Source organism: Telmatherina bonti (genome assembly GCF_933228915.1).
Source record: "Telmatherina bonti genome assembly, chromosome: 8".
Taxonomy (NCBI): domain Eukaryota; kingdom Metazoa; phylum Chordata; class Actinopteri; order Atheriniformes; family Telmatherinidae; genus Telmatherina; species Telmatherina bonti.
The window spans coordinates 24,317,497-24,332,996 of record NC_136626.1 but is presented as its reverse complement, the minus strand read 5'-3'; the positions used below and the strand labels follow the sequence as shown (position 1 = coordinate 24,332,996).

General features: G+C 39.1%; 1 protein-coding gene across 1 annotated transcript; it reads right to left on the bottom strand.

Moving 5' to 3' along the window:
- Positions 1-8,199: 8,199 nt before the first annotated feature.
- LOC306759685 (C2 calcium-dependent domain-containing protein 4C) lies at positions 8,200-9,465 on the bottom strand (the record flags this gene model as incomplete). The annotated part of the gene is made up of 1 exon (XM_079245398.1): positions 8,200-9,465. The coding sequence occupies one exon, from the start codon at positions 9,463-9,465 to the stop codon at positions 8,200-8,202; it is 1,266 nt and encodes a 421-aa protein (XP_079101524.1).
- Between the last annotated feature and the right edge of the window lie 6,035 nt (positions 9,466-15,500).

Here is a 15,500-nt window from a genome sequence, read left to right as displayed (position 1 = left end):
ATTCAGCCACAACAGGCCAAGTTGTTTGAGGTACCTCTGGCTGAATGAGAGGGTGGAAGAGGAGACAAAGAGCTGGCACTTGAACCTCCTGGACTGACTGATGCTGACACCTTGTTTGACACCTCTACATAAAAAAATGGGATTTTTAATGAGGTTGTGTGCACATTCGAAACTTTAATTATTTATCATTACCGTTGACACTAACAGTGTGGCACACTTAGAGCAGTACTTATTGCATTTTGATATAAAATTATTACATTTCATAAATAAAAAACAGGGATGTCCCCCCTTTCAAACCGAATATTATTTGTAAAAAGGTAAAATACTGACAAAAGAGTTACTAAAAAAATTATCATTTGTTGCACACAAAATTTCAGGCAATTGCAACGTTATTCCTGGAAAGTTTGTTTAAAAGAATGTGACAGATGAAGGTGTCAGAATTTTTTTTGCAATAAATTAGGGATTTGCTTCATCACGTTTTGCCACATTCTGCTTGAGAATCATTGTAATCATAAGAAATTTTTTTTTAAAAACTAACGTACACAAAACAAAAGATTCACAGAGTCTTGATGTGCAACATTGAAAACCAGATGGATGAAGAAGACCTTCAGGCCAGCAGGCATTATTATCTGAGGATCTACCTTGATTAAAATGGTCACATGGGCTCAGCTCCACTCAGTTTTCCACTGCACCCAGAAATGTAACCTAACATCAGGAGGAAGACATCATATATTAATATACAAGTACAAGAACTGTGGAAACAGACAGGAGGAAAGTTGAGGATCTAAAATCATGTGTTCAATAAGAACGAACATTGATTCCTTCTGAAACAATGCAACAGTCAGGACCCCCACTGTTCAAATGAAAAGCATCATTAAAAGGTATATTGTAAAGTCAGGCAATGGTAAACTTTCGCCAGGTTCAACCTCACATCATGTTTAAATCCTGACACTCATTTCAGGCAATCACACATTGTGAAATTATGTTAATTTGTTGCATTTATCGTTTCTTCTTTTGAAAAGCTGATTCTCTTTGAGGTCAGTAACTGAGGGCTTTTGTGAAACAATGTTGTTCTAATATAATATCTACAGCCTTCGTTTGCCTGTGAAGCATTTTGGAATATTTATCCGAGGAAGTATTAATTTTACTTTACATTTTATTTATTACATTTTATTTTACTTCATTTTACTTACTTTTGTTTGGGTCTATTACACAAACATACTAGAAATTAATCTGAAAAAAAGATTAAAAATCTGAAAAACCTAATGGCCAAAAATCTATTAACCATCTATGTTTTTATAGTTGTTATATTATGGTTTACCCAGTTGAAATTATATTAGAATATATAATTTAGTCCACTCCATCTGTGATTAATGAAACCAATGAATAGTTGGGTGGTGTTACAGAGGGGACGAAGGACGCAAGCTGAGAAAGAGAACAAGCCTTCAAATTCTGCTAGGCATTGTATTTAAAGTGGGAGGATGTCATGAACAAGCTGCAGGATTAGTCTCAGGAAGGAAGAGTGTCACATTACTGTGGTGAATTTAGTAGTTATAAAAGAGAGCCTAGAAAAAAAAAAGGACAGCAGTGAGGATGCCCGTCTGAAAGAAAATCAGGAGAATTTATTCAAAGTCAGAGACAAGACTTGAAGGCCTTAAAAAAAGCATCCATCAGGTCAGTCACAAGCATTGTTTCATCACTTATTCAGGATCTTCAGATTTTCTGCTTCCCTGTGGAAGGAAAAAGCAAAACATGCTTAACCTTTACCAACCGTTAAACTTCAGCTGGAATTCAAGCTCATGGTGGTCCTAGTTATTCTGTTACAATACGGCTATCTAAGTCAATACATCGATCCAATGATCAACAAGCCTATAGAATCCATGCAAAGCATTAAAGAAGTAATTCCCCAGGGTGAATGTTTCGATCACTTATGGCTATATATAACAGGTACCCTCTCCAGGGTCTGAGGATGAGCTCGAGATAAACTCCCATGTAGGTGTGAGGGAGACCCAGAGCTCTATAGCGGTATTTCTGAACAACAAAACAGCAAACAGTGCTTCATATCTATAAACAGGCAGCTCTTTACCTGAACGCTGCTGATACTCCACTTGCACAACCACCAAATCCAATGCAACCCAGAAAAAACGAATGTTATATGAGTATATAATTATGATCAGTAACAGTATTACTTTCATCATGATGGTTACTTTTGTGAGTACCAGTACAAGCTTGTGATTATAGTTGTTTCTAATCATGGTGTGTGTTTATTGTATTTGTTGGTATCTTTTCACATTTTACAGCCCTATATTCATGTCTGAATTCTGAATGGAGTTATACTCACGGTATTACAACATATCCACACACACAAACAGATCATCTCACTGTGCTGTGTTATCGTAGTGATGCATGTGTGTGAAATCATCTATTGATCCTGGACCAAGTCCAATTGAAACCATATGGTTGAGGAATTTATAATAAAAATTGCTAGGTGGCACAAAGATCATCAGAGTACATGAAAAATAAAGATTAACGACATGGTTGGAGATTCCATTAACTTTTAATGAAAGCATTTCACCCATTAACACAGTAACTGGAGATTGAAGAAACATAGTATGAAAGTAATTACCTTCACAGAAGCACCACAACAACACGAAGGACATGAAAACCAATTTCAATTATTAATCTACATCTGGAGAAAAATGAAAGAGTCAAAAGTCAAGTATGAGATCGGCACTTTTCAGCTTCATTCGTCTGAGCACGCCTCTTAAGACGGGAGAAACACCAGCATATGTACAGTATATTTAAAAAGAAATATCAACATGACATTTGAATAACAATTGTCATTGAAATACAATATCTAAACAATTTCTCTCTCTCCCTCTTATTTCACACACACACACTCACAAACACAAAGGTATTGACTCTTTTCTTATTAAAATGCTATCAGTAAAGCCTCTTTGGCCTATATTTAATTAAACAGCTACTGAGTGCAGAAATATATGAAATGACTTGCACCACACCAGCAGACAGGATACTGGGAATATTAATTGTGGGAAGTTAATGCTGACAATACTGCTGCAGATCAAACAGCCAACAGAGGAATATCCTGACTGCTGTTGACTAAACTGTCAAAATGTTGCTGATTCACAGAAGGTCTTTCTAGATAACTTATTTCAGCTGTCTGAATAAATTATTGGCAGTTTTAGTTTTTGCAAAGCACTGATATAAATAATGATAATGTTTCTCATTCCCATCGTCTCACCGATTTTGTGTCGAATGGTTAAAGGTTGTATTTGCAACCAGAAAATGACTGTTTGCTCCTTTTAAACAAGTCATTTTGTTTCCCAAATGGTGACGGAAAAATAGATTGATATATAAGTAAAGTCTCTCTGGAACAGCTGTTTTCACTTCTTCACCATTCACATTCAGACATATGTTGCTTGCATTTTTAACACACAGGTTACCTCCCAGAGCATCATGTTTGGACATCCAAGGTTTCCAGAGTTGGTAACAGAACAGTCAGAGGCACATAGCCATGGCAATATCGAAAGTGTTAGTGTTTCTGCAATAACATGTCTGTCCTTATACATTTTTTACATCTAACCATCAGGCTTTCCAAACCTTAACCAAGCAGTCTGAATGCATAACGAAGTGCTGGACTACTAAAAAAAAAAAAAAAAAAAAAAAAAAAACCTTAAAAAAATAGACCAACAATCAAGATAAAGACTAAACGAAAAGGAAAAAAAAAAACAAAAGAAAAGAAAATCTTTCCCCTTCCTCCTTTCTGATCTCTTTCCTTTGTCTGTGTCAATTATTGAAAACCAAACACTATATAATGTCCGTTTTCTGTTTCTACTGTTGCCACAGTGTGTAAATCATTTATAGACATGAGGAGAGGAGTGATCATAGCACCTGTAGAGAAGGTCCCTATGCTTCAGAGAGTAAATCCAAATGTCTTGTCTACCTGTTGCCAACTGACCAGAAGAAGTGTCGATCTATTATCAATATTTAACAAGTTCCAGATAAGTGTGTTTCTAAAAGCTTTTGACTTCAACGTCTGCGGTGAAACTGATTTAACATACAGTCCTCTTAAACTTACTCCTCCATCATGCCTCCATCCACATTTGACAACATCTGTCACTCATTCATAAAGCCGACACTCCTGCATGTCATTTGCTGTGGATCAAAAATTGTTGCAATCGGTTTTCAGAAATATAAATACGCAACGTTTTACATTAGATTTCCAAGATGTCCAAAAACGTCTCTAATGCAGAAGATCAACAATTTCACTTTGTTGAGACTGGTAACAAAAATCAAAAAACCTTTCTCCCAACTACGTCCTAGCAGCACGACTGACTGACAGGTGAAAATAATCCAGAAAAAAATCAACAGAAAGACCTTTTATTTTCATACAGACTGATCTGGATCACCTCAAACAACTGCTGTATATTTCTGGAAAAGAAATATTACACATCCTCAGCTCTGTTTAGTCAACTACAAGAGGAATAAACTATTTCATTAAAACGTTATTGCTGCAGAAAAGGTATAAACTCTCCAATTAAGCTTCTTTATTTAAAATGATAAAGCTGTGACCAAGATAGGTTTTGTGTCAAACAGCCAGATAAATAACTATATAATCAAAATTGCATTTTGTTTTGATGATTTCTGTCAGGTACACAAGATCATTTTCAATAAGAAGAATCTGATTCAGCACAGACAAATGACTGAAAAAAGAAGTCTGCCAAATCAGAAAGTCAGATTTAGAAAAATTTAATGATTAGCCACCTAAAGCAAACTGGCAAAGCACTAATATGACAATATAAAAACAGGACACAACCTTTCCAGCACGTATACTATGTATTACTTATATTAATAGAAATATTTGTGACTGTAGCAAAGTTTCACCTTAGAGCACAAAGAAACCCACAGTCAGAAAGCACTGAAATTTTTGCACTGACAAAGCTGAAATATTTTACCCATGCTAGAAGAGACCTCACTGAGGGTTAACAGGTTCAAGTACAATGTTGGAAGTTGAGTAAAAATGACATTAAATATACAAGTACTTGTGCACAAGTATTGCAACTGATCACCAACAAAACAACCAGCAGTGCCACTGTGTAGTTAGTATACATCGAGCTTAGCAACAGCATTGCTAGAAGCAGGTGACCCTGCTTTGGTGAGAGTAACTCTTCATGACTCAGTGGAAGCTTTGGAGGTGTGTCAAAATGATATTTCAGTCATTTCCATCACTGTGACGTCTCTAAGTAGCTGATTTTGTTTCTGAAATCGCTCTCCGCTGAGCACTTGACGTTGTAATCATTTGCAATTTTTTCTAGTTCCTCAGAAGGACCAGAAGAGTGCACTAAAAACGGAGAGACCTGCTGCTCGTCTTAAAATGGATCCTATTATTTTCTTCCTTGCCTTGTTTTCTGTATTTCACGTCTGACATTTGTGCCTCCTCCCCCCGGGCTTCACAAAACGTGAAAGTGAGACGTTGCTCATCAGCGTTTCTTACATGTTGATGCATATGTAGCATTTCACTAACAGAGAAACGACAACTCCCAGGAGTTAAATACAGTACAAACCCAACATTTCAAGTCATTTCATTATTACAAAATATTAAATGTTATACATAGAAAATTAACTCGACCAAACCCCACCAGTTAGTGCACACACACACGCACACACACTCTCTATCTCACTTTACACACAAAGTAAGGCTTTAGGGCTTCATTAAACTTTAAGCATGTCACACAAACACCAGAGATGTTCATGCCATGCAGCTGGTACTCGTTGATCTAACCTGTTCTTAAAACAATAAAAACATTTAAATGCACGTTGCTTCACTACGACTGAAGCTGTCAGTGCAGCTGAACACTCACAGCTGAATTCTGTTTACATGTAATCTACACCCACAGTCAGAGTGGAAAGCTGACTAAATCATGTGACCAACTGACATATGAGAGCAAAAAAAGTTACTGTCCAACTGGTCTGGAGATGCCAACGATAATGGCTTACCTATTTGGCAAATGCCTGTTGCTTAGTTGCAGGAGATTCAATCAGCTAGCCTGCATGGGAGGGGGCATGTCGCCATGCTGCAGCTGGAACATCCACACAGTCCCCTCATGTGGCTCAAGAGACTTCAAGAACCAAATAAACATGTACATCAAATATACAAACTAAATTCTCACTCATTTCTGCTGCAAGCATCGCTTGTTGGTTATTCGTCAACTCAGAGCGGTTTCAAATGCAAAATGGATTCCACCGCAGTCAGATTATCTCTGGATATGATTTTTGTTTTAGTTTAAACCCTGATTTGTTCAGTGATGCATCACATAGCTGAACGACAGGGGTCATTTTAATAAAGTCGTCTGAATTTTTAAGTCTAAAGTGGTGCTTTTGCAAGAAAACATCTGAAAAATCCTTAAGATTTGACTGGTTAGACTGTTAGAGGAATTTCAACAAAATGGGCAATTTAGAGGTACAAAACACTAAATAACCTAAATGTATATTTCCTAATATGAAAAGTCCCTGCAAGCAGGTTTTTTTTTTTTTTGTTTCTTAGTTTTTTGTTTTGTATTTGTTATCATTTATAAATGCACTTCCTTTACTTTTACATTTGAGGCCATCATCCACATGCAAACTCTGTTTAGGACATTGAAACTAAACTTTAATGAAGATGCGTTTCAGGTGTTGATGTTAACTAACTCCGACTGAAGCATTAATGTGTAGACTGGAGTACATAAGTACATATGTACATAATTAAAGTACATGAATGAAAACCTTTGTTTTATGACTGTGTTTAGGTGTACTCGTTCTCAGCTAAATTTCTGCTAATCATGTCGGACACACAAGACGTACTGTATGTTGCTGCGTATCGTTCTGCAGAGAAAACAGACCTCTGCTGATATTTTTTCTCATTTTTGGGTTGCAGTAAACATGTTACATTTTCATTTTAACCATGATGAAACTATTAACCACGCCACCAAACTTTTTTTTTTTTTTCTCAAATTCCCTAAATTTGTCCCAGTAGGTCACTGGAATTATATACAGGTGAAATGCTCAAACATTATGTTTGCACTAAAAGTTATCTACATTTTTAAGTGACTTTTGATGTGAAGCAGCATTTTGAATTTCATGGCATAGTACATAAATATCACACTACTTTTGGCATGTTTTGTCTACAACTTCTTATTTGGGTCTTTTTAGTCACAATATGAGACCCAAACTGTGTCGGGTTAATATAAATATAGAAGGCAGGGTCTCAGATGTAAACTAAATGGTGCAAAAAAAATGTAAAAACAAAACAATTAGTAGAAACGTAGATGTTGTGACTTTAATTTAATGCTTGATGAAGCAAGAATGGTTTGTGTGGATTTATTTTGTTTAGTTTTACAATTATTTATACAATCTGTGGAAATAAAATTTCGCTGAGGGTTTTGCATGTTTTACTAACTGAAGATTTACAACATTTTGAATGAGAAGTTTTCAGGCAACTTGTAGCTCAAACCAGCATACAAATAATGTGTTTGTGGTGAATATATCTAAACTTATTTAAGCAATCATATTATAATTCTATTTTTGATGTGCATGTAAATGTGGCCACTCTTTTTGTCCCACACTGTCCCCTGTAGATCAAAGGGTCATTTGCACATCAGGATGTAGTGCCACTTCAAAGCTGGCACTCATTCACAAAAGCATCTCGCTGCCTTGCAGATGATGGAGAATCCTGTGCTGCTGTGGATTTCTGTCACATTACAATAATAAAACCACGCCACACAGGAAACCACTACAGGCAAAGACACAAGGCAGGCTGATGTACAGGTGTCGCCCAACCTTTGAACCAGGCCTGGCTCAGGAAGCTGGCTGGGAAATGTGTTCAGAATGAAAACCTTTTATCTGTCAAATCCATCTGTTGCTGTGGAGCCTGGGTTGGTTTAATGAGCAAACCTTACTAGGAGAGCATCCGTTGGTAATGAAGGAGGCTGCATTTTCTGTGCTTCATATTGTTTCACCCCTAAAGTTTAAAATCTAAAATATTTTTTGGATGTCATGTTTCCTCTGCCTTTTTTTTTCTTATTAATTGGCCGTTTTGAAAGTATGAATTAATAAATCATACAAAAACCAGTGCAAAAATCTAGTTTAACTAAGAATCTTTTTTTTTTTTTTTGCCTTCTTTAACCTTAAAGTCCTGCAGTTTCAGAGGCTTGAGAGCAGTTTGGTCAGAGGTACCTCCCTCTCACCCAGAAGAGTGTCCCTCTTCAGGCTGGTGCCTTTGTTCACCACCTTGAACTTCACAGAGAGGTTCTTGACTTGAATGGAGCTGATGGAGTCAAAGAAAAAGTCCTCGTTGAAGACTGGGTTGCGGCTGTTCTTGATGATGTTGCTCCTTTGCTTTTGCAGTTTTCCGGGGTTCAGGTACACGGACACGCAGCAGTTGATACTTTTGATATCAAAGTGCTTGTCATACAGACTTTCAGCTGCCAGGACGCGGATGAGCAGGCGCGAGGTGCCGGAGTCGTAGTTGGCGCAGATCCTCACCGTCCCACCTTTGTGCAGGTTGATGGTGTGCTCCCGCTGGAGGCTGTGGTGGTCGGACCCTCCCGCGCCGCCGTGGATGGAAGGGACGTGGAGTCGCCGCTGGATGTTGGGGCTGGGCTCGGCCGAGCTGCACTCGTCGGTGGAGAGGGAGCTGTGGCGCGCGAGCGTGCGCTTGGCTTTCACAACTTTGGCCTGCGTTTCGTGCGTAAAAATCTTGAGCAGGGATGCGGAGCGGGAGAGTAGAGGGGAACTGAAGGGAGAGGATTCAGCTGAAGAACAGGTGTCACTTTCTCCTCCACTGAAGTACCTATAAGGGTTCATGTGGGACGTATTGTAGTCAGCAGGGTTCAGGTGGTTTCCCGTTTCGCTGCTTTTGCCTGGAGTCTTCCTCTGCGTGTTTGGGGAAGTGATGGGACTGGTAATCTCGCAGTGGAACAGGGACTCTTTGCGGCGGGTGTGGGGGCTCTCCTTTAGAGTTGCAAAGCCATACGACGTTTGAGTCTTTGGAACATAAGGCAGGGACATTGCAGTCTGGGACTGGGGGTCCGCATTGGTGTCTCCAGCCACAACATCATCGGCACTCTCAATCTGGATGATGTGGCGGTTTGCAGCTTTCAACAGGTTCTTTGTGTCTCCAGCAATCTTGGCCACCAGACGCGGGCTCCTCGGGCTGCTGATCTTCCTCCCGCTGCCAATGGTTTGCTCAGAAGTGGACGGCTGCAGCCCCTCTTTGGGCTTTGTGTTTGGAATCTCTGGCTCTGTAGGACAGCTGACTAGTTTTGGAGGGATAAAAAAGTCTGGGATCTTGTCGGGAGTGAGAACATTACTGTAGGTGGGAACAACCCCCTTCTTGTCTCCTGCACTCTCCCCCTGTCGCAGAACACCAGTCTCCACCGACCCCCGGATCTTATCCAGAACCCACATGGTCCCACCAGACAGCAGGGTGGTGTGTGAAGAAGGCTCAGTCAGGTGCTTCTGCAATTAATAACACACATGGGTGGGGAGGGAGGAGGGAATGATCAGAGGAGAGTCACTCCAAAGAGGACGGAAAAAATGATCCCCCGAGGTGCTGAAGCGCAGAAACGCTCCCTGCAGTCATCAGGAAATATCTCACGTCTGCTAGACTGAATCTGAGCTCAACTTTCAGACAACTGTCATGGAGAAAGACACGTAAAGGCTACTTCAATTAAAAACGGAGGTTTCTTTGAGAAGCAACAGTTAATGTGACTGATCTCAACAAGGAAAATGTTCAATCCTTAAAGTTAAACGTCAACCGGGGGGGGGGGGGGAGGGGGGAGAAGACTCAAATAACCTGGAAATAAACATTTGTTTACCCCTCTATTAGCTATTTTCAACAAACAAAGAAGCTAAACTTGTTTACGAACATATACCTGCAACAGTCTCCTTTAGAATAACTGTATTTTAAAGGTGACTGTTTATGGCGATGCAGCCAAATGATAAGTTTTCCTAATTATGCCGTAGAAAATCTGTTAAAATTAGGCTAATTTTTAAAAAAAATATGAATGAATTCTTATGGTTTAATGGACTATAAAACTTTGAACAACGACAAAGTTAGAGGAAAATGCAGTTCAACAAGTGCCAGAGCGTGTCCTCCTTTTTGCGCAGCGTTTTCTAAAGTGCCTTCAGGTCCGCTGTGCTCCAGTCTAGTCTATACGCTGTTAAGAATGAATAATGTACTTACAGAGATAAATAAAAGGACCTCCTCTTCTTTTTGCGCTCCTTTGCATGTGATCCTCCAGTAACAGGTGTTTTCCTCTGATAAGTCTGCGCGCTCCGCGGCGCCACTGCTCTGCGCCCTCACACGTCTCCTCTCCGGAACTCATGTCGTGCATTTTATCGACGGCACAGAGCTGCAGCTGACCAATAAGATCAAACTATGCTATTCCCATCAGAGCCAGTTAGAAATACACTGGCTGCATCTGAAGTTACATTGGTTTCCCCAGCAGCTGCTTCAAATGACTCTAAAATGTGTTTAGGAGTAAATATGTTCACATCAAGCTCTTTGCCTCAGAAAAAAAACCCAGAAATATTAGTCTTGTCAGTCCGTTGCATCTTTATAATTTAACCTTTTATTATTCTTCCTCTGCTCCTGGATTTAATCTGACTCATGTTTCCCTGGAAACTTTGCTATGGCAACCAAACATCTGTCTAAAATAGGAAAGGCCCCATGACTTCATTGATTTGTAGGATAAAAAAAAAAACACTTTAGTTGTCCAGATTGCCTGGTTTTAGGTTTAGGTGCCATGAAACCTGCAGACAGAGTGGCACAGTCCGCTGTTTGCACACCAAGTGTAACATTTACTTGACAAACAAGAGCTTCGAAATGTGTGTTTTCAGTTACTGAGCATCTCATTGCCTGATAGCAGGAATAGACTGCAAACAAGTGCTCCAATAAAAGGGATCATGATTGGACTTGGTAGGTGCAGCTATTCATTACTTTGATGGAAATTAGCTGCATGTCTATTGTTGTGGAGGTTGTTGTTCTTCTAATTTGGAAATGGCTATTTGGGGCCAGCCAGACATAAATCCGGCTGCAGGCTCTAAAGACTTAATAGATTTAACATCCACTTTTATTGCCTCCATTATAATGAACCTGTCACTGTGTGCGATCTGTCATTCCATGTTCATCAGAACATTGAAGATAAAGATGTTCACATTTAGAGCATGTTAAGATAATATGAACCCTGTGGAGCCAACAGCACATCTTACATCAGAGGTCCTGCTGGATGTAATCAACCTGTGGAAGTACAGTCTGTAGAGGCCTATTTCAATCCTCCCCCACTGATGTCTGTCATCTGAGGCCTGCAATCAGGACTCACTCAGCAACCCACCATACTTGCCCTGTTACTTTAAGTTAAACATGGAAAAATCTGATGACTCAGAACGTCAGGTTAATCGGGTGCAAAAGGCATCATTTCTTTCATCCGGAAATAAAAAAATAAAAAAAAATTATATGGCAATCATTTTCCTGCAGAGCTTATAAGTGACATGTAAGTTTGCACTGAATTTAGATATAGAATTAGAGTACATATAGATAAATGTTTTATGTTTCTGCATATTTACATTTAACAAAAACAACAACAACAAAAACATATTGCAGCTGCCAAACTCAGTGAACATGAAAGAGAGGAAGAAGAAAAAAGGAATAACAGTGCTACAAATAGAGCAAAGTCTATATCGGTCCTTTAAACTTTCTATCTGACTCTGGCTTTAAAATACATTTTTAAGAACAAAAAAAACTTTTTTGCTAAAGTTTTTGGTATTAAAACACAATTAAGTTACAAAACACTTGATGTTTTTAGTACAATTGTTCTAAAATTGTATAAGCTGTAAAGAATGAAAGAATGACTAAATTAATAAATTGTTCAAAAAAAGAAAAAAAGACAAATTGAGCAATTTTACTTGAAAAGTAACAGATGATCACCAAGATTCTTGTTAGCTTACCAAATCAATTAAAAAAAAAAGTGGAAGTGTGAATAGAAGTTTATTAAAACTGAAAAGATCTACTGGGGAATACATGAATGTCACATCACGCTATGCAGGAACTCCAGGCTCACACTATTAACAGCTTCCTCTATAGAATAATAAGATCGATACCAGAGAATCAGAGCTTCTTCAGAGAAAAGGTTAATGTGTCTGTTCTGCTCTCATTAAAGGGCCAGCCCCAACAACTCTGTCTGAAAATGAGAGGAAAACCAGAGAAATTACAAACCAGAACTTACTAAAGTGCATTTGTTCTCTCTGGTCAACAGATCAGTCAAAGTCTCTGTACACATCAGAAATTACAGGAAGTTATTGTGCAGAAAGATAAAAATATTTTTTTTTAAAAAGATCATTTTAAGTATTACGTCTGGACTATAATTACATCACTTCTGAACATTTTCAATGCAGACATCTGCTTGGCTTCTTGGAAAGATGGGAAGAAACGAGGCTCAGCAGGAGCTTCACAAAAACACAGCAGGAGTTAAGAGTGTAGCAACTCCAGGTTGAAAATATGTTCCTTTAGCATATGTGTGCGTCTGCATGCACATTTAGTCTTCAACATTTGTGATCACTCTATAATTGAACAAGAGGTGTGGGGGAAAAAAAAAAAAAGATGTCTGATGCATTATAAGGTCCATTTTTACCCTACTCCCTCTAATTGTTGCCATTCATCTTTATTCCTGCCTGCCAACCTGCTCCAACCTTCATCGCAGCTTCTGTTGCCTTGGAGACATCTCCTACACTGACATATGGATCACCCCACCCCTTCCCACCCTCAATCTCACATTTCTACACCTCCTCAGTCTGTTGCAGTTCCCCCCGCTTGTTTTTTTTCTCCTGCTCTCCACAGCTAGGAAGGTTTGGATTCATCTGCCTTTTGGTGGGTTTGGGTCCGGTCATTTCTGCCAAACTGCCAGCTGGAGCAGAGGAACATCGAAACACGTGTAACTCGCGGTTAGTGGTGACAGCCACTGGTTGGATCCTGCCGTTGGTTTTCACATAGTGCAGAACATTATTAATTTAGAAAACACGCTGTAAAGTATGAACGAATCCAAAGAAGAGCAAAGTAATTCTGCAAATGCCAGCACCATTTGAGTGTCTTGCTTTCTCTGCTTTGCCAACTGGCATTTGGATTGGACACACGCAGGGCAAAAGGTCACACCTGTCGCCACAGGAAACAAATTTGATGGACTCTGCAGCAAATATGGTATATTCTTGTGAGGGGAGACTGGTGGGATGACTTCAGGGAGGGTTGGTAGAAGAATGAGTGGGAATAGCAACGATCACAGAGAGGACAGGGTACTTCTGTGTGCACTCATTGCTGGCCTGAAGCACCAAAATATGGTATATTGATCTTTAATTTTGTCAGATAAAATCACATTCAAGCCATTTCACAGATTAATGATTTTCATTTTCTGGAGACAGACTGTAGGCTGCCTTAGGTGGGCCAGCATCAGCGAGAAGGAATAAGAATATGGAGACATGAGCCGTACGATCCAGAGCAGCACTTAAAGGCACAGCACTTCTATACAGTCGCAGTGTGACACATACAGCCCATAATGATCTATATTTCTTTATTCTTCAGAGTACAGCTGGTAAGAGGTAAACATCCTCAGCTTCTGTTGCCGATAAAATCACAAAAGGGGGGGTGGGCAAACAGAAGACAGACACTTTAATGGTTTGTTAAAAGTGGAAAAATCAAAGTAGATAATAATTACATCCATATTCAAGCACATTTTCACTCAAATCCCCTGTATCGCCGTGGTTACCCAGGCTTGTGAGCGTCGGTGACAGAGAGCTTGGTGTACTAACAAGTTGTTGCTGCCCTCTACAGGTATCACACAGATACAAGCTGAAGTCCAAGTAGTAAAAGAGTGGGTCATGGCTGCAGAGGAAAGCCTTTAAGTCATGATCTACTATCCCTGTAACTTATAGATTCTGCCTTCTCCCAACACGCCTGAATCAAAAGAATAGTTTGTCACAATGCCTCTGCAGAGCTGAGTGACATCCAGATGAGGGAATTCAGCCATTTGATACAGGTGTGCTGCAGAAAGGAAGTATCTAAAAATAGTAGGGCAGCAGATCTCGAGGACCGGACTCAATTTTTTCTGACTGTTTCTGTCAAGTTACTTTGAACATACAAATTACAACAAGACATGGCAGGCTTTCCAAAACGTTCCTAAAGAAGTGGCTGAATGCAGGTGTCCTGATGGGAAATGCAATTTTATCTGTTAAAACTTAATCACCCATCAGACATATTCCCTTACCATAGTTGTTGTGCAAGCTGGATGGATAAAAGAAAATAAAAATTACATGAAACTTTTATTTCATTTTAAGTAACTAATAATGAGTTGAGTCAAAAACTAACTCAACTTCCTACTTTTATGTGTGAAGTGAAGCTGCACAGGCTGTTTGATTCAGATAAAGTAACTTACCTGTAAACCACCAAGCTGCATTTTGAAGATCCAGTGTGTATAAACCACTGACATCTAGTGGTAAAGGTGGGCATAGAAATCCCTTTAAATGCCGAGCGCTGTTGCGAATGGATGGTAGCTGTCAGCAGCCAAAACTCTTCCAGACATTATCATTGTCATCTGCTGTGGGTCGAGTGTCCTGAGGTGCAGCAACAACTGCGCTACATGTTTCTGCTACCAGAGGGTTCTGAGGGGTCCCACTTCATACGCAGTTGTTTAATCAGAAACCCCACAGAGAAAATAGAGGCACAAATATGGCATCCATGGCAATATGAATGGCTCAATCTAAAGAAACTTAAAAACATAACAGCTATTTTATTAAAGTGATCTTATCCCGATATAAAAGTTTTGCTTTGTTACACACTGCACCTTTAAGTACTTTGAACCGTCCTTCTCTTTCAGCGTCAACAGTAGCTTGTAGTCAAAGTGTCTATTAACTTCATCTCTCTATAGAAAAATGCAAAGAAAATAATGCACTGAATTAGAATTCTGTGTTCTGCATAAAAATCAAACAGAAAAATCCACTTGTAGCCGATTATCTTTGTATCAAAACTTCAAATATTTGAGTAGCTTAACAAGCATGACCATGTTAAGTTACTTTGTGCTTTACTGGTAGGCTGTTAGTATATCATACTGGCCTCTTCTGAGAAACAAAGCAGATTAGTTTCTTTGTTTACAATCAGACTAAAATCCATCTCTCTCTCTTCCCTAAAGTATAGTTTCAGAAAAGAAATGCAAACCAGGTTGTTTACCAAAAAGACCGCACATCAATGAATAACTCCTTCCTGTACTCTCGATATCATCCAAGCAAGTTGTATTTGATCTAAAATATAAAACAGATATGCGCAGTGCATTTTCCTAAAAGTAGGAAACTAGTCAGCAACAGTACTCTTTGGAAAGCTAAAATACTGTTAAATGTTGGACTGACTTATTTTACCAGTTTTAGGACATTCATACCACACATGGGAAAAGTAAAAAAAA